This window comes from Dermacentor silvarum, chromosome 8, assembly GCF_013339745.2.
Source record: "Dermacentor silvarum isolate Dsil-2018 chromosome 8, BIME_Dsil_1.4, whole genome shotgun sequence".
Lineage (NCBI taxonomy): Eukaryota > Metazoa > Arthropoda > Arachnida > Ixodida > Ixodidae > Dermacentor > Dermacentor silvarum.
In genome coordinates, this window is record NC_051161.1 from 89,843,178 (window position 1) to 89,862,776 (window position 19,599).

Genomic DNA, 19,599 nt, shown 5'->3' on the forward strand with positions numbered 1-19,599 from the left:
AAAGGAACTTTGAAACAGATTACGGAAATACAACTCTTAACATTACATGCGTCACATCACAAACAGGTTATTTAATGGAGAAATACACGACACAATAATCAATGATGCACTCGACCTCGAAAAGACACAGCAGCGTCAGATCTGGACGGGAATGTAAACATTGATCGTAATAAGCTAGGAATTTGACAACAACAAAACTTTTAGCCTTTCTCTTGTGGGCACATGTTTATTTGGGAGTACAGGCCATTTCAACAATTTCAGGGCAGTAGTTCAAGATTTCTAGTACATGATAATAGATTGCATTCTATATATATGTAGTTGTACTCTTGACAAAAGCTCCCTGCCTCAATTCTTAGGAGCAGATCAGGTATTTCATGTTACTCTTTCCACATTTAGTCTAAGTAGGTGCTCATACTTTTTTTAGTTATTTAACTACTCAGACAATTTTCAGCATGTTTCTTTAATTTAGAACATGTCAGCGTGGTCAGGGATACTTGTGTGGCTTTGCAAGTGACTGCAAGAAAGACTTTTAGCAAATGGCATCGTTGACACGGACGTCCTGAGCTAAAGTAGAAATGAAGCCACTAGAGCAGGGGTTCTCAAGCATGTTCGCTCCAGGGAACCCTGTTAAGCTCCATGAAGAGCCAAGGAGCCCCCACCCCCCCCAAATTAACCGAATTGAAATGTCCTAATTAACCAAATGTCGAATTATCGAGGGTATCAAGAAAACAATAAACAAATGCTTAATGATGTCAACACGCTTTTATTTACGCAATGAATCAGCAAATCCTATTTATATTTAGCACAAGACCAGTGCGGAAGCTGAAATTCTCATCTCATGACTGATTAGCGCTAGCAGCGGGAAGGCCTCGCGCGCAGTACATCCCGATTATTTTTTCGCCAGTCAGCTGCTCGCCAACAAATTGTCCGTCCATCGCGATGTAGCCGGTGCTCTTCGACAGCTTTGCACTGAGTCGAAGCAAAACTACTACTTGCCTGCAACCGCGGCGGACGAAACCGCGGCCGCTATCGACGCGATCATGGATGGCGACCTCACGGTTCAGAAGGCAGGTGGCTGACGCACGCACCAAGTCGAAACGAAACTACCGTTTGCTGGAAGAAGTGCGGACAAAACCGCGGTCGTTATCGACGCTACCATGGATCTACCATGGATGGCGACTACGCAGTTGTGAAGGCACGCAGCCAACGCGCGCACCAAGTGAAAACGAAACTACTGTTTGCCGCAACCGCTGCGGACGAAACTGCGGTGGTTATCGACGCAATCATGGATGGCAACTACGCACTTATGAAGGCACGCGGCATGCCGCCAACGCAGTGTTATGCGCTACGATAAACGCAAGAATAAAGTCTTTAAGGGCACAATTAGGCACGAAGCGCTCCCACGGCGCTCCGGCGTTGCTGTCAATAAAGTGCCGCGCACGATTGCCGCTGAGGGTCAATACGATGCGGACTGCGCCGCTTCGTTTCGGCGGGACGCTAGCGCCGTTCTTGCTCTTTTGTGGCGCGTACTTGCGACGCTCCGCGCATTTTTTCCTTCATTTTTTAATTCCTCCAACATATACGTCAGTGCGCACGCAATCGGCACCTACGCTATCTACAAACGGGAGAAATGCGCATGTTGGTAAATTACGGCCTCCAAGATTCAAGTGCGAAAGCTAGGCGCGCTGCCCGTTTTCGTAGGTTGGATGGCTAGCTGCTTGTGGATTTATTGCGCAGTTCGTGCGTTGCCGTTACGCGCTGTGATGTGCTTTTTGACACTCGGGCATGGGTAATGGAGGTTCTGTGGATCGAGCGCACCTCGTTTTTGCCGTTTTAGCCACTTGGTGACGGGGAACCGCGGAAAATTTATCAGTGGCTCGCGGAACCCCGAGCAGGGGCCTGCGGAACCTTGGGGGTTTCGCGGAACCCACTTTGAGAACCCATGCACTAGAGCCATAGCTTGCTTTTTCGAGCTGGCCGTGGACGACAGTGCTCTCATAACGGTCTTGTGAATTATTGATGTGTATAGCGCACATACAGAAAAAAAAAAAAAGAAAGGTGCTAGGGTTCAGGAAGACTCACAAAACACATAGAGTGCTACTTTCAGCAGCTGTCTTTCATATCCAATCACAAGGCAGAGTATACACTACCTGCCACCAGTCGTTCCACAGATAGCGTGCACAATCTGATTTGATCAAAAAAAGGAAGCAGTTACAAAACAATGCAATCAGAAACAGTTTTAATGCAAAAGCATTATATAGCTTATGAGGCGGAAAACCCGGTGTTGACGTGACCACAATGGTCTGAGAAGTCAAGTGAGGCAATCAAGAAAGTTGATGCCAGTTATGGCGAAGTTAATGAGGGCAGAGTGAATTAAGGTGAAGTTAATTAAGTCAGGTTTAATTAAGGTGGAGTTAATTACGGCACTCGTACCTAAGGCCATTGATGGGAGTCGCACCCACGACCTTTGGTGTTAACGTAAAGTTAATTAAGGCACAGTTAAATAAGATAGACCTAATTAAGGTATAGTTAGTTAAGATAGAGTTAATTTAGGCACTCGAACCCAGAACCTTTGGTGGGATTCGAACCCACAACATTCAGTGTTAATTATGACAATGTTAATTAAGGCACAGTTAATTAAGGTAGTGTTCCCACGGTTCCCACGGAAATTCGACCCTTTGAGGGTCGAATTTTTTTGCCAAATGCAACCCCCCAGGGTCAATTTTTTTATTGCTGATTTAAATTCTTCGAAAGAACCTATTTCGAAAAAATATGGTCGTAATTTTTTTAGAGTGACAGTAAAGTGAGGAAAAAATTGTTTGTGTTGTAAAATACACAATGTTTATTCATGAATAAGAAGATAAGCGCACTGAAAAATGGTTGTCTGCACGTCCGGAAACCGAAACAAGTGAGAAGCCTTCGTCTTATCGCCAACAAGGTGCGATAGAGCTTTTGTGGTCTGCAAAAAAGGAAACGCAAAACCAGCAGCATCGTTTGTGTACATACGCGCCTGCCTGGGAACAGGTGTAATCGCGAAATAAACGATCGAGTAACAAGCGGTCACCCTTTGAGAGATTTGCAACCAGATAGCCATCAGTTAAGTGCGTGCAACAAGCGGGATCAACCGCAGGAGAAAACCGTAACTTGCCGCAAGCGCGCACGCTCGGAGGCGCAAGCGATAGCTGACGCGCCGTTGCCATCAAGGAAAAAAAGAATGGCGTAGCATTGGCGCAAGTAAACAATTCCGCGTGTTCCCGTCGAGTGGCAGCACATGCCAAGCAAAAGAAATGATCAAAAGAGGCGCGCACTTGCCGCTGCTGCGCGCGCACGCGCCCGGATGCCCAAGCGATAGCCGACGCGCCATTGCCATAAAAAAAAGAGAGGCACTGGCGCAAGTAAAAAATTCCACGTGTTCCCGTCGAGTGGCAGCACATGCCAAGCAAGAGAAATGATCAAAAGAACCGCGCACTTGTCGCCGCCGCGCCCGCGCCCGGTTGCGCGAGCAATAGCCGATGCGCCGTTGCCATTAAAGAAAAAAAAAACGGAGAGGCATTGGTGCAAGTAAGAAATTCCACATGTTTCGGTCGAGTGGCAGCACGTGCCAAGCAAAAGAAATGATCGAAAGAGGCGCGCGCGCTTTTATAAATGTACCAGCGATAACGTACATGTACGTCATTGACCATTTTGAAGGTGTTCGCGGAGGACGTACATGTACGACATTGACCCTGAAAGGGTTAAAGCTCTCAAACCCAGGACCTTTTTTGGGAGTTAGACACACGACCTTTGGTGTCAATTAAGGTGAAGTTAAATTAAGACCACTGAAAGAGCATAGGCATTGTGCGGTGGTCGCAGTGCTTTCGCATTCATCCACGTAGGGATAACTAAGCGCCCCTTGAATTTTACTTAAAAACTTATCTGTTCCTGGCAAATCAGTTCTGCCGAAGCGCACAGTATGGAGGAGGAAAGTTCATGAAAGGAAAAATTGACATCCACTCAGGTTTAGCGTAATAAAGATAACCCATCCGGGTTTCTCTTCAAATGTGAAGCTTTCTTTCTGAGAAGCCCATATGGGTTTTCTTTGTAGCTTCGTGCTGTAGGTGGGTGGATGACATTTCTTCCTTTCATCTCTGCTCTTATAAATATATCACCGCATGCTCAGGAATTTACAGCCAAATTGATACCGTTAAACCTTGATATAACAAACTTAAGTATAACGAAATTCTTGATACAGCTAAACCTGGATATAATGAAATTGGCAAATTCCCGAAAAACTTCGTTATATGCAGGTTCGGCACGAAAATTCGAAAAAGAAAGTGCTTACCGTATGTACTATCACTCAAGATTGACTCCCAATACACTAAAGTTGCGATGAACAAAAAAGTCCCCTGTTTCGCCCGAAAGGCGAAGCATCGATTGCGACAGCAAATTAGCAGACAGCTATACGAAGTAAGGATAGTACAGTCAAACCTCATTAATACGTACCCGCTTAATGCGTAATTGCAGTTTAAATGTAATCGCAAAGATTCCCCCACCCAGCCCCTATTGAACCCCCTGTATTGGCTGACCGGTTAAGCCGTAGTCACTCATTGCCCACCAAACGGTTAGTGCGTACTATTTTTCTTGTTCTGCATGCACAGGCACAAAATCGGCAAAATCTCATTGCGCAGACGTTCGATTCTCGAGTTGCGACGCCCAGACGACAGTCGCCAGCAATAGTGAACTTACAACATGGCCACCATGACGTATTTCCTGCTCGTACAGCTGTTGCCAATTGTCGCGCACAAAAGCATGGCCTTCGAGAAAAGTTCCCGGTAACGCAGACAAGCTGCCGGTAGGAGGTGCGACTTTGCTGTTGCCATCGGAGTAGTAACAGCGCAGAAGCACATTTTATTGCGAAGCGCATTTGTGCCGTCACCGTGGACGTCGCTTTGAGGTTCCGTGTAAAGTCTAAACACGACCACATTGTCGCCGCGCGCCGTACGCTGTGTGTGCGAGTGAAACCTTGAGGCGGTCGGCCTAAAGTCCCTATACAGTAGAACGCCGCTGATACGTTTTTCACGGGACAGTAAAAAAAAACAAAACGTAAGAGCCGGGAAACGCAAGAGCCCGGAAACGGGAAAAATTGAGAAATGGGGAGCAGTGTTGAACTGCACACAATATTATTTTAATTCTTACGTGTGAAAAAAGTCGTAGTTTCGCCCGACAGTCGAAGTATCGATTGCGATAGCAAATTAGTAGACAGCTATACAAAGTAAGAATAGTAGTTTTATCGTTCGTATAAGCTTATAAACATTCACTTATTAACTATATTAACAAGCATGTTGGCAGCGCCCACAGGCAAACATGAACACATCACACTCGATGAGTGCGGATACGCGCTGTTAAACGCTGGGGTGAGGAAATTAAGCGCCGCTGCAGAAGCAAGCAAAGTAACCTTCGTGCTGTTGTCTATCGTTTCAACGCAAACTGAGCACCAAGAACATGCAGCACACACAAAGCTACGAGCCGCCGACGCACCTACACTGCGTAGACTCATGCCCCCAACGCAGATCGCTTTCAAGATACGGCCCCGCGCGCCGCCGCGCAGTACGCATTTGATGCGAGAGCACAACGCTGCCTGCTATCCCTTTCCCCTCGGTTCCCTCGCCGGTGCCTCAAGCGCAACGGAAGAAGGCGCGCTTCCTCCCTGCTTTTCTTTCTTTTGCGCACGAGATTTAGACGCGGTCGTCGGCTCCCCTCGCACGCTTTCACTCGCACATGCAGCATACGGCGCGCGGCGACGGCGTTATCGCCCTTGGACATTATACCGAACATCTAGGAGCCAAAACCAATTTTAGGGCCGCAATGCGTCATAGACACCATCTTGAGATAGCAAATATGGATCTCAAGGGCCATACTTTTGCTGGCGGAAACCGAAAATACATCATAAGTGTCGCCCCTGGCACTTTGGGCGGCCAATGCCATCGTCTAGCAACCAAGCCAAGCGACATGAAAAGTCAACATGGCCGCTCGGGCCAGCGCGGGGTGGCAGTTCGCAACGTATGATGCGGGAACGGTCCCACAGTTGTGATGTAACAGCGGGGTTACCAATACATTGGGTTCTATGGGAGCTGTGCCGGGACCGGCTGAAAACGACGTAACAGCCGGGAAAACGCAGCACCCGGAAACGTAACAGCGGGGTTATACTGTATAGTAAAAGTACCGCCATCTACTCTTTCCTCCGCCGTCTCCTCTCCTAAAGCGCTTGTTTTTTTCTTTACTTTTTGCTTACGGAAGCAAGTCGACGATGGCACCCCAGAAAGTCCCCGTTGAAGCTTTCAGGCCGGGGGCGCGTGGCGACCGGCGACTGCGGCTGCGCAGAGTGACTTTCAACATGGCTCTGAGGCGGAAAAAAAACAAAATACAAAGAAGTGAAAGCGTGCAATATCGTCCAATTGGAGATGCAGAAGAGAGCGAAGCGGTGTTGATCAAAGGATGGCGGTGCTTTTCCTATATAGGGACTTTAGGTCGGCCAACTCATTCTTGCGCGCGCGTGGAGAGGGGGGGGGGGGGCTGCAAGCGTGCTTGCACGCTAGGCAGGGCGGGGGAGGCGAAAAAGGGAGGCGTTTACTTCGGCGGCAGCCGCCGTATCTTCAAAGCAATCTGCGATGTGGAAAAAGTGTGCGCCCGCGCAGGCCTATCTTCAAAGCGAACTGCAGACAAGGTCAATATCTTGCGTTTCTTCGTCGAAGCACTCATCCTTGGAATATCACACCAGGTACTGGATTCGTGGACGCGTGTCGTTTCGCACAAGCGCAAGGCGTCAGAAACGACGAGCGAGCGACACGATGGCGTTGTAGCGTCATATAGTGTCAGGTTAGTGAAGTGAAGTGCAGAGACTTGTGCAGTAACCAAAGAGTGGCGCTGCCATTGCGTTGAAAAAAAAATTTTTTTTCCTTCGGCAACATAAACAGGAAAAGGAGAGTGCCGACTTGGCGGGCTAGGCCAGCTGCAGCAAGCGGTGGGATCAGGCTTGAATGAAGGGAAGGGGAAAGGTCACGCCCGCGGCGGCAAGATCGCTGGGTCGAGGGATGCAGGCCCGCCTCGTGCATGTGTGCTCTCGCCTCGCAGTCACCGTGAATTCGAGCGTGCCAAGCACGCCGCCGCTGCTTCGCATTCCGTGGTGGCGGAGAAGGTGCTTCCGGTTGCTGCTCGTGCAAAAATGACAAACTTTGGGGCGAAATGTCTAGGTTGCTGGCGGGGAAAATTCTTTATTTCGAGGGGGTCTCCCACTGCCACTTCGTTACGCAGAGGTCTCAAATACATGTGATTCTATTATAGTGCAGTGGTGCCTGCGCATGGCTATCAGTGTGGCTGAGCACATACACAGCCCGCTTGCCCTGTTTTAGAAGTAACCTGACGTGCGTGCAAGGACTTGGTGAGACAAGATGGCGTGGCATCGTGCACTGTCTTTCTGCGTGTTTAGTGCCGGAGGCTGCGTAATCTCTAGTTTCGAAGATGTGTTGAAGCGAGAGGCAGACGAAGCATTCGCTCCTGCGTCCCACTGCGGGTGACACTATCAGCCGCATAGGCAGAGTCCATGCAAAAGCTTGGCCGGCTTCGCTTCGTACCGCCGATGTGAAGATATTGTCGACACAGCATGAAAACATATATTTTGTCGCCAACTCTCAAATTTAACAATTTTTTTTATCATTCAAGTTTGCTTTTCTGATTGCCCAATAATATAGAAAATATTGCTGCCCCTTTCATTTCAGAAAAATTATTGGTGACTGTCTTTATTTGCATAAAAGATCGAATTTCAGTATAACAAAATTTAATATAACGAAGCGAATTGCCGATTTTACCGACTTCGTTATATCAGGTATAACTGACAAGGTTTCCCTATGCTTGTTTTGTGGTTGCGCAGGCCTGGAGAGCCTGTGTGTTGGCCACTTCCGGTTGCTGTTCTGCCTCCTCAGCCTGGACGGCTGCAGGGGCCTGCAAGCAGTCACCGTGCAGGTCAGCATCACACCAGGATGGGACTTGCTTTTGCTGCAGAGTACACTTCTAAACTCCAAGCCACCTGCATGCTTTTAGGCTGGGACACAACAGCATTTTATTTTTCAACTTCCATGTCTCAAGAACCTTTTTCAATTATGCTCTTACAGCAAGATACTCCACGGGTTTCTGAAAACTTAGCTCAGCCCTACGTGTTAACCGTTAAACTACCAAGCCCGAGCTGTACTCACTCTAGCTGTTTATGCCAGTATCGCCAAGGACGAGTCCCACTGGTCCATGCCACAGTTTCCATTGCCTTTAATTGCTGTGAACGAGTTATGTGCACGTCTGCTCATCCCACCACCTACTGCTGAGACTGAGCCCTCATGGATTATTGTTTTGCAGTTTGCATTTGTTCTGCTGTCATGTGTTGAGAGAACATTATCGAAAACTTGTATGCATTATGAGAGAAATGTCTTTCTCAAAGCAAGGTTTGTTATTCCGTGTTTTCGTTGAGTAAAAGAAGTAGAACATACATTTAATATTTTTTCAATGAGAAAACTACGTGCGAAACCTCAAGGAAGTAAAAAACAAATTGGAGGAAAGTTTTTGCAGTTTTCCAGGAAAGATTTTAGGTGTTAAATGGTTACAGCACCCCTAGTGGTCGAAGTTTATCCCAAGCCTCCCACTGTGGCATCTCTCATAGAGCCCTTGTGTTGCTTCGGGATGATAAATCACAGAATTTAATTTTAAAAGATGCTTGTATTTGTCTGCCTTCCAACTAGAGTGACAGTCTGCTTGTCACTTGATCATAGGTGATCCAAGCGCTGACGGGAAGCCAAGAGTGTGTGAGCGACATTGCCAATTCGGAGGTGCTCGTCTACCTGCTGTTGGTGCTGGTCACCTTCAAGGAGGCTGAACGTGAGTTGCAATAAATTTCTCAAGCACTTTGCATAATTTATTTGGTGGTTACTATGGAAGTTGCTCTTTGAATGCACTTGTACTGAGAAAGTTTTGTTTTTATGCCAGCATTCGGGTAACTTTAGGGGCATTATTTAAAGAAAAAAAAGTTGTGTATATTTAGTGATCAGTCTTGAGAGCCAACAGACAATAAAGACAGGGGAAAGTGTAGGGGAAGTTAACCGCCTTTTATAAATTTAGATGTTGTGAAACAATGAGGAGAAGGGAAATGAAAGTGGACAAAAGGACAATCTTGCAGCAATGCTTCGCCATTGGTACAGCATTTATCGTCAAGACGGATGCGTACAAATTGTGTGTAGTCCACCTGTAATGCAATCGCATTAAAAACGTTTAAAGCCGAGCTTACAGCAACTTGTAAAGGGCCCTAAATGTAGTGCTGCTGCAGAATTCGAATGCTGTGCACTTCTGCTGCATTCCCATTTAGCCCTGAAACTGCCCTTGATATGACCTGGCAATCCTTGCTTGATTTTTCAGAGAGGCTCGTGGTGCTGGACACACTTCTTCCGCTGGTTTCCAACAGCCGTCTCGTCAAGGAGGCCATTGCGAAAGGTGAGTGTTGATTGTTGATTATCACCAAAGCTTCCAGGTGCAGCTGTCATCTCTGTGGTGAGCTTTGCAGAAACTCATGGGTGTTTGCTTGCTTGGTGGCACATTTTCTCATACTTTGGACATGTGAACATAGTATAGTCAAACATTGCTGTAGTGAAATCACTTTCGAGGAAATACCTATGTGGAAATACCTATATTTTATGCAATATTCGTTATAGGTGTATACTAGGAATGTGCGAATACTTGAATATTCGATTTGAAGTCAAATAGTGAGCGTTTGAATAATTCAGTTCGCAAATCGAATGCCTAATATTCGATTCCTCAAACATTTGATTTTTTGAATATTGGTAGTTTCGGTGAATGACCCAGCCGTGGTCAGTGTTGTCATGCAAATGTGCCGTGGCCCTCCCGATTTGAGAGCTCTTTACTGTCAGCGCTGACTGCGTTCGACGCGTGCGGCACTGATGACCACGCAGAGCGGTCCCGAGTGACGTGATGTGTATTCCCTGCTTTTGTCTGTCACGTAGCTTGGCCTTAATTAATGAGCTGACGATAACTCTTTACTGTCAGCGCTGACTGCGTTCGACGCGTGTGGCACTGATGACTACGCAGAGCGGTCACGAGTGACGTGATGTGTACAGTCGAATCCCCCTACAACGAATGCCGCTACAACGAAATTTCCGCCACGACGAAGTCTTTCGGATTCCCCGTCAGCTGCCCATAGAAAGTAATACAAAAAAAGTCCCTTCATAACGAAGGCGCTTTATTCGGTATTTCCGCTTCAACGAACTTTTCGAGAACGAAACTGGGACTGAATTGCAATTGAAACTGCCGAGTAGTCAAATTAGAAGGCCCTTCCAAAGCTGTGACGATCGTATGTCCGCTTGAACGAGGTTTTCGCGAACGAAATCAAATTCAAAGTACCGGTTTAAGCCACTGCAATCCATAGCCACGCGTGATCACCACGCGCCTGCGCGACTCTGCAGGGGATCACCACAATCGCTGCCGTTTTCTGTGGTGTGTGTCCGGGTGAAATGGCTACGCCAACGAAGAAGCGTAAACTTCTCTCTCTCGAGGAGAAGGCACATACGATCGCCGAGGCAGAAAGCAAAAGGAAAAATCTCGCAGTTTCGCCTGCAAGGCGAAGCATCTGTTGCGATAGCAAGTTAGTAGACAGCTATACGAACTAAAGATAGTAGTTTTCTTGTAAACATTCGCTAACTAAATTACCGGGCACGGTGTCACACGCACACAGATAAACATGAACAGATCTCGCTCGATGACCGCGGAAACTCCGTGTCAACACGCTGGAGTGAGACGCGGCAATAACAGCGACCTCCGTGCCGTCACTCGCTTCACCGCGAACTAAACGTCGAAAGCACAGCGCACACGACTCTACCGGCACTAGTTGCACTTTGCCCCCATCGCAGATCGCTTTGAAGATGAGGCCCGCGCGGGCACTCACTTTGTGCACGTCGCAAATTGCTTTCAAGATAGCGGCCGCGCCGCAGCCGCTGTTGTCAACAGGATGCTAACGTCTCGTCGTTTGGGGAAAATGACTATCCGCTAGACACACCGACTCCGACGACTGCTTTGAAAGCAATGGTTCATTTTCGCCTCATCAGAAAAGTTATCCGTACCCACGACAATGCAATGGCTCTTTTAACGGACTCTGAGACTCGCGTAACGCCTTTGCTTGCCGTGAAGCGTAAGAAATCCAGGCTGACCGACTTTGGGAAATAAAACTTCTGGTAAGCGCAAGCTTGCCAAGCTTGCCGACTTTGTCATAAATATGCAGTGAAATTGCGATAATTCAAGCCGCTTCATTTGCGAAGGTGCGTGTGCCACAAAATGAGTGTTTCGCGTTGAGCCGGGCACGCGCGTTGGATTAGGCGTCAGCCGCAATGTACGAAAAATGCTGTAACAGCGGCGCAAAATGCATTCTCTCGTGAAGTTGACACTATCGACTGCCTTCGGTACCTCTCAACCTTTGCCCCCCACCGCCATCGCGAAGATTTCCCTGGCGATGGTTTCGGTTTCGTTCCGGCTTTGCCGTTTGGCGTACGTACCGTATATACTCGATCCTAAGCACCCCCTTTTTTTTCGTGATCGCGATGCCCAAAGTGAGGGGGGTGCTTAGATTCAAAAAATCTCCGTGACGCTCGGCTCCGGCTACGCGCGGCGCGCGAGCGTCACACGAGTCCACGCGGCGCGCGGGCATCACGAGTCCGCGCGGCTCTGCAGTCCGACTGTGCGGCGAGATCGCGCTGCGGACGCCGTGCCACCTCAGGAGTGCGACGGCTCCGGCTACGCGCGGCTCGCGGGCGTCACGAGGCGGCTTGGCTACGCGCTCTTCTTAACAAATAGGCGGGTGCTTAGATTCGCATGCAAACTTTTCCCCAAATTTTTTTCGCGAAAATAGAGGGGGGGGGGGGGTGCTTAGTATCGCGAAAATACGGTATATACATACCAATTCGCGTCAACGAAGTTCCGCCACAATGAAATTTTTCGTGTGTCCCGTGAATTTCGTTGTAGCGGAACTCGACTGTATTCCCTGCTTTTGTCTATCACGTAGCTTGGCCTTAATTAATGAGCTGACGATAACTCTTTACTGTCAGCGCTGACTGCGTTCGACGCGTGCGGCACTGATGACCACGCAGAGCGGTCCCGAGTGACGTGATGTGTATTCCCTGCTTTTGTCTGTCACGTAGCTTGGCCTTAATTAATGAGCTGATGATAACCCCATAGAAACCACCTGCCATGAAGATGGAAAAGCCCTCCTGTTTTCTGGAAGAAAACTATAAAGCAATACTTTCTAAGCAATAGAAGATTGCCATTAAGCGCAATATGGCCCACTGTTAAACTGAAAAACCCCATTGATGTTTAGGACAACTTCACATCTTCAGCTTCATAGGGTTAACTCTATTTGACAGATATTCCATCGATAAAAAATATTTCCCAGACATTCATATACGAATGAGTCGTTCTCAGTGCTGGCATACTAATTTGGCATTCCTTTTAGCAAAAGTGGAGCACACTATGCATCTCAATTCATAGGTATCTAAGTTATTGATAGCTAGCAAGATTCTTGGTAAATACAGTAAAAGCTCGATTATACGATCACGGCTAATACGAATTTCCGGATGATACGAATTTTTCTGTGGTCCCGGCCGAGCCCCATTACTTTGCAACGTGCTAGAGAACGGTTGTTACGAATCCATTTTCAGCCTGCGTCGGTTGATACGAATAAACGCCGCCCCACCGACGGCCGCGAAAGAGAACAGCGCGCAGTCACGCGCTTTCTCTCCTTCTCTTTTGGTGCGGAGGCGCGGCGCCGGACAGCGCGGACTCCGCGACTGGGCGCGAAGAGTTTGAAGCGGTGGCGCTTTTGGTGCTTTGTACTTTTCCTCCTTTTCTGCGAGCCGTCAGATGGAGTGGCTGCTGCGCTACGGGCCGCGTTCTTCGTGTTTGCGCCATTTTGCCTAGTCGCAGCGAGCTATGTCTCGCAAGCGGAAAGCACTCTCCTTTAAAGAGAAATTAGACATTCATAGAAAGGTCGATGAGGATCCCAAGAGGAAGCGGACGGAGTTTGCTAAGGAGCTAGGCCTCGCAATGTCAACACTGAGCACAATTGTTGCACAGCGAGACTATCATGAAAAACGTGTTTTCGTTCAACGTCAACGCGAAGCAAGCGAATTCGAACACGCTTATTTCGAACATACCGCGCACTGACAATGCTCTTAGCAGCGCGCCAAATCACGCGGCGGCGCCTCCGACCGGCATTGCTCCGACACCGCCATAGAGCAAAAGCTCAGGAGAGACCCCTCAATGCCGCGCGCGAAGGAACGGAAAAAAAAAAAAGAACCCGCGGCGGAAATTTCCCTCTCTCTCAAATTGCAAGGTCGCCGTTTCTGCATCGCGCCGGAACAAGCGTGTACGTGCCAACTAGAGTGTTCTAGACACTCAGTCTAGAACACTCTAGTATTTTAGCACACACTAGTGCCGACGTCTTAGCCACGCGGATAAAATGGCAGTGAACCCTTCTCCTCTATGGTCTAGTCACATGTTGACCTTGCACGCTGCGGCAGCGGCGCAGAGGGAAGCAGCGGCGGAGGCACAGTCGGGCCAACAAAACTGCCACGCCCGCAAACGCTCGCTTTCCGATAACGGCAGAAAACGAAACTTCAGGGGGCGGCTAAAATAAGCTGGCGCGGCGGGCGCGCACGGAGATGTGCGCACGGAGTCGAAGGTGAGAGAGCTACGATCCCTGGGAGTTGAGAGGGAGGGCGAGGGGAGCCACCGAAGCGGCGGAGTTGACGCAGCCAAATCCGCTTCCCTGCCGCCCTCCTCCCTCACCTTCGACGGTCTCCGCGCGCACCCGTGTGCCGGCGCCGCCCGCTCGCTCCCTGAAGCTTCGTTTTCTGTTGTTATCGGGAAGCGACCGTTAGCCGGCGTGGGCAGTTTCGTGGCCCGCGCTTGCTATGCGCTTGCGCGCCGCGATATTTCCCGACTCGCACCGTTCGTGCATCGTGCTATGGTGCACGAATACTTCAAAAATACGTCCTTTTAATTCGAACAAATTTTCGGGCCCCTTCGAGTTCGAATTATCGAGATTCGACAGTAGTTTTAATTGTTTCGATGATACAAATTTCGGCTAATACGAATATTTTTCGTGACCCCGTGAGATTCATATCATCGAGCTTTTACTGTAATGTGGTAAGCATTTTGAGCATGTGCAGCACTGTTTTTGTTTTTTGCATAAAAGATTCTGTAAAATTTTCTGATATTCGATATTAGATTCGATATTCGGCTTTCTTTTTCTTGATACGATTCAATATTCACTTCGAAATCTACTATGTGGTATTTGCACACCACTAGTGTATAAGGTAATATTGGCATAAAAATTGGTGCATCCATCTTTTAGAGATGATTGGCAACTTTAATGCTATTAGAGACCTAGGGAAGTGATAAGATTCTCAGAATCATTCGCTAGTCTGATGTTATTATTGTTTTTATCTCTGTAGATTGTAGTGTTAGCTTCATTAATATACAGTAGAACCTCGTTGATATGATTCCGTTGCGTACGATTTTCCGGCAGTAACATTCGCAATCAAGAACACAAAAAATTACCCGATTGAGTTACGCTTATTTTTTACCGGTTCATATGTCTTCAGAAAACTATCTTTCATCACCAACGTTCAGTATATCACCAAACTGCGATTGTATGATACGTTTTCCGGCCGCTAGATTCCATGACAACAAGAAAAGCCGCAAGGCACGCACGATCGAGAACAGTAGCCGCCCGCCGCATCAACTTCCCCACAATACCCGGCAGCCCGTCTCACCTGAAAGTGCCGGTGCGCACTCAATTTCTTATTCCAGTACCAGCAAATCTCCTCCTGAGTCGTCTCGCACCAATTTCACAGCTATCGCCGCCAATCCTATTGTGATAAGCATGTTCACCTGTCTGTTTCACAGCGTGTGGGGTGTAGTGCCATTGGAAGCGTACTGTACGCTTTTTTGTAGGCGATAACCCAAACGTGCCGCCATTCCCTGCTGCCGGCAGCGCAGTGTGAGCATCACATTTCACTCTGGCGGCATCCGGCGTCGCCATTAGCTCGATTTCATTTTGGTTTCTTTTCGCTGTCTTAAAACACTACGTTATAGGAAAACAACAAAACACACGTCGAGGGCCGCAGGAGCCCCACCAGGTCAACGCGCATCGGCGCCTCGTGCCTCATGCCACACGATTCGCGTGACGCTTCGCATTACATAGATGTCAACTACAGTTAAGTATGTTTTTTTAGTTTCTTCATATTGTACATTTTCCTGATTAGTATGCTTTTTCTAGCATTTTTTCCCAAAACCTATGAACGAGGTTCTGCTGTACTTATGCCATATATTATGTATCCACATTTTATATGTCCAATTTCAACCACGCTGCCTATATTATGAGCACTGTGGTGTTTAATTGAGCCATGCTTGACCAGCCTTCAGCATGTCTGTGCAAAACTGCAAAGTACGAGCCATTCATGATGTGTATGGCAGGTGCGGTGGTGTACTTGCTGGACCAGTGGTGCAATGGCACGGACGAGACGCTGCGTGAGCGAGCGGGGGAGTTGCTGGCCAAGATGGCAGCCGACAAGCTTCATGGCCCCCTGGTGCGCAGCACAGCTGGCCGCTTCCTGCCGACCGTCTTCTTGGATGCCATGCGCCAAGGCCCCAAGGAGGCCCTACACCTGTTTCAGGGTGGGTGTCTCTCGTTCTTAGCTGGCAAGTTACCCCAGGCCATGAGCAAACACTGCAGCAATATCCTCAGTTCATCGCTTTCGGGGATACAGTCATTTTCACAACATTTTGCATGACTCAACGCCGGACACATCGGTGTCTGCAAGCAACCGTGTTGCTTGCAGAAGTGATTGACCAAGAATACGACCCCTGATCTGTTTTGCAGCCCAAGTACTCTTGGTGTCATAAATGTATTTAGTCTAAGAAGACTTCCAAAATTTTCTGCTTGATTAAAGGATTTTAACGTCTCAAAGCAATACTGAGGCTATGAGAGATGTCGTACTGGAGGGCTTGGGATTAATTTTGACTACTTTGGGTTCCAGGGGTCCTGAACCACCCCTCGGGCTTGTTGAAAAAACACAGTCCGCAGATAGCATACACTGCTGTGAACAATTTTGCACTTGTGCGAGGCGAGTGCAGCTCCCAAGTGGAGCGGGACAGCACCCTTTTCTCAAACGCTCTTTTCAAAAGAAGCCTGCTCCTCACTCTTTTCGGGCTGCTTTATTTCGTAATATAGCATATTCCAATACGTCACTGCTATTGGCCAATAGCTGACATCAATCAAGAAAGGCATTTGCATCAGTGCGCTTCTTCCTACAGTTTCTGCGTATATTGATTGACATCGTTTAATGAACAGGCTGAAGTAAGCGAGAATCTGCTTTCGAATTTCTATAAGAATTACGTACTTCCAGAAGAAGCTGACTGTCGTCTGGTGACACTTGGCCGTGGCCACTCAGTGACGTAGCCATCGGGTCTCTCTAATTTCGACTAGTTTTGAACACTCAACTAGTCTCGAACTATGTGAATTTAAGTTCAGAACACACGTACACTTTTCAGCACGTGCTCACTCCTGGCCACTCCTGGTTATGCCTTGGCAGACTTCGCTTCGTATTGAGCTATTGTCAGCGCTTCAAAATGCGCAAATTGGGTATGACTACTACCCGTCGGTCAAGCTGGTGCAGGACAAAGCTGGTCCGCACCACGTAGCACGGCCAGATTGGAGCATATGAGCGCGAACGCGCACTCAAGCCCCGTCGTGCACAAAGCAAACACTGCGCATATGCTGTACAGTTGCATGTAGTTGCGGTCTGCTACGCAGCATAGATGCCTCGGCAGCCCGCGAGTCTGCTGGCTTAGCGCACTGCAGCTCACTAAGGACAACCGTGTTTGGCTACATTTGGCACGTCGTAGGCGTGAAAATTGGAAGTAGTGCTATCTACCTGAACATCCAAAATTAAATTTGAACTGCGCGCCACGGTGACATTCAGTAGGCGGAGCATCGTACGCATGCCCTGCTCTGTCGTAGCCTTCGCAGTGCAAGGCATTGAAGAAGGAACAGGAGACCTGTGAATGGGATCATTCGTGACCTTTGATTGCCAATAACTCCGCTTCTTCTGAATACTTGAAGTACTTCTTGCGGCGAAGTATTTGAAATAGCCTATTTAAACTTCAGAGGGATTTCTCGACTTTGATAAAAAGTGATTCAGAGTCCCTTTAAAGCGCACCTAAATCTATGCACGTGAGCTGTTTTGCATATCGCTCTCATCAAAATACTGCCTCTCTGGCTGAGAATTGAACCTACAACTTCATGCTCAACAACAGTACACTGCAGCCACTGAGGCCAAAATTTCCTAAAAGATAGCAAAGTATAGACATTTTCTTAAAAACACGATTAATATGTTGTGTTGTCAAGACATTCGCTTTGACATGCTTATGCTATGGCGTACAATATGCATGGACTAATAACAACGAAGAACATGATGACACAGTGCAAATCACTTCTGTTTTGTTTCTTATTGTTTGTCCTTAGTCTGCATGCAGTAGATACTATAATAAGTAAAAAATAGTACGATTGGTGCACAAAAAACGGGTATTTCATTCTAATATTTTTTTCAACTACTAGTTAAGGTAAACTGGTTAGCTTCTTAATCACTGCTGTTGCAAGGTAGGCCAATGACAGGCTTGTAGCATGAGGGAGAGAATAATATATACACCTGCGGATAGTTGGAACACCGTCCACGAAGATCAGCACAATGCTAAACCTTGCTACCGCTGTCGCTGCTTCGGCCTTCAGGCAAAACTGGCAGTTGTTTTTTTTAACCCTGCAGCCCAACAAGAGAACCCTGAACTTGTCTGGAAGGAGGAAACACGGCAACGGCTATGCCAGACAGTGCGCCGCATGGCTCTCGAGTGAGTTTTGCGAAGACTTCCATATTGGTGTGAAAGCATTTCTCTTCGGCGTGGTTAGCATCAGTAAAGTTGTGCAGTTCTGAGCAAGGGCATTCTGCAAAAACAGGATGGCTGGAGCGAAAATTAACTTGCAACTCAAGCTTGTAGTGCCTATGGGGTTGCAGCAAATTATTAGTAAAGGAGCAGCGATGCAATGGCTTGTAAGTACAAAATGCTGAAGGGATGTATGTGTAATTATCTACATAGATTGTGTATTAGACACGTCATTGGTGCTTGCTATGCTCTGCAGCATTGTCGGACGTGCGGGCTTCATAACTTGCAAGTGTAACGTGTGTGTCAGCCATGTGTGTCCTGCAAAAGCAATGACTGTATATTGGCATTCATATTGTACATTGTATGAGGTAGCATACCAGAGCTATGTTCTTCCTACTAACCTTTCCATGCTAGTTGCCATTCAAATCTATTTATTTAATGAATTGTCTGTGAAGTATTCTTTGCCTTCCTGAAGAGACCTTGCTCTATATTTAAGCCAGCATGGACATTTAAGAAAAAAAGCGGTTCTTGCTATATAAAATGTGCTTAATGTCAATCAAGAAAATTGTGTGCGGACGTCAGTGCTGTTAAATGAGTGAGTAGTCTTTAATCAAATTGTTTGTTCTGCAGGCAGTGGAACCTCCAGAAGAAAGACCCCAAAGCTAGTTGCAAGGTGGGTCATTTATTTTGTCTATTTTCTTAAAGATGGTGTCGCCAACTGTCTTTCGTTTTCCTGTCTTTTCTGGCTAACCAAGCCTCCACTGTTGGTAAAATTGACCCTTTCAGTATTTCAGAAGTGAAACTTATGTCCCTTAACCCTTTCTAGTTCAGTGTTTCTTGTAGGAATCAGAATGTTTTACAAAAAACGCCCAACACGAAAAAGAACAGAAGCCCAAACTAACCTGAGAAGTCAGAGTTCCAGCAACCCTGATTACGTAATTTATGTAGGCTTCGTACTGCAGATCAAATCACTTTGCAGATCAATACAAGTCCACATCTGGCTACATGCTGAGATTAGGCATCTGCGCTGCTTCTTTGGAGCATGCCTTAAAGCATGTAAAATGTAAGGTACAGCATGAAAACATGCTTTTAGTTTGTTGTGCCTATTCTTCGCACACGTGTGATTGAAATTGACAAGTTTGAAGCTCCATAAGCTCCCCACCACGTACCGAATTGGTGACGGACGGCTCTCATGAAAAAGTGCTCTGGTAATTTTAAAGCGATAGCTTTCTTTGTCTCTTCTCCCCACATTGCGGTTTGTCAGTTTCTGGCCATTTGTGGTCAACTTGAGACACTAGATGTCACTAGTTGCCACTAGGAATGAGTTAAATAAATAAAAATGTCTGATTGTCGGTTTCCCACCCTGGCCCCCCTTCACAGAAGCTCAATGCTCTAACTATTAGCCGCGGATGCATGCCTGAAAAGATTAAATAAATTCATGCAAGCCCGCGCACGAGATGCTTGGTGCGCCAGTCGCATCACATAGCAACGTTTTACCTATAAAAAATGAGCTCAAGCATCTTCTAGCTGACGATGAAGAAAGAAGTTATGGAACATATTTCTCTCCGAAATTCACTGCAG

General features: G+C 47.4%; 1 protein-coding gene across 1 annotated transcript in view; it reads left to right on the forward strand.

Moving 5' to 3' along the window:
* LOC119461556 (dnaJ homolog subfamily C member 13-like) overlaps positions 1–19,599 on the forward strand; it is a 147,425-nt gene that overhangs the window by 108,486 nt on the left and 19,340 nt on the right. Inside the window, 6 exon segments of the mRNA XM_037722900.2 lie at positions 7,907–7,998; positions 8,793–8,898; positions 9,433–9,507; positions 15,556–15,756; positions 17,904–17,985; positions 18,649–18,691. Coding sequence (XP_037578828.1) covers positions 7,907–7,998; positions 8,793–8,898; positions 9,433–9,507; positions 15,556–15,756; positions 17,904–17,985; positions 18,649–18,691 — 599 coding nt within the window.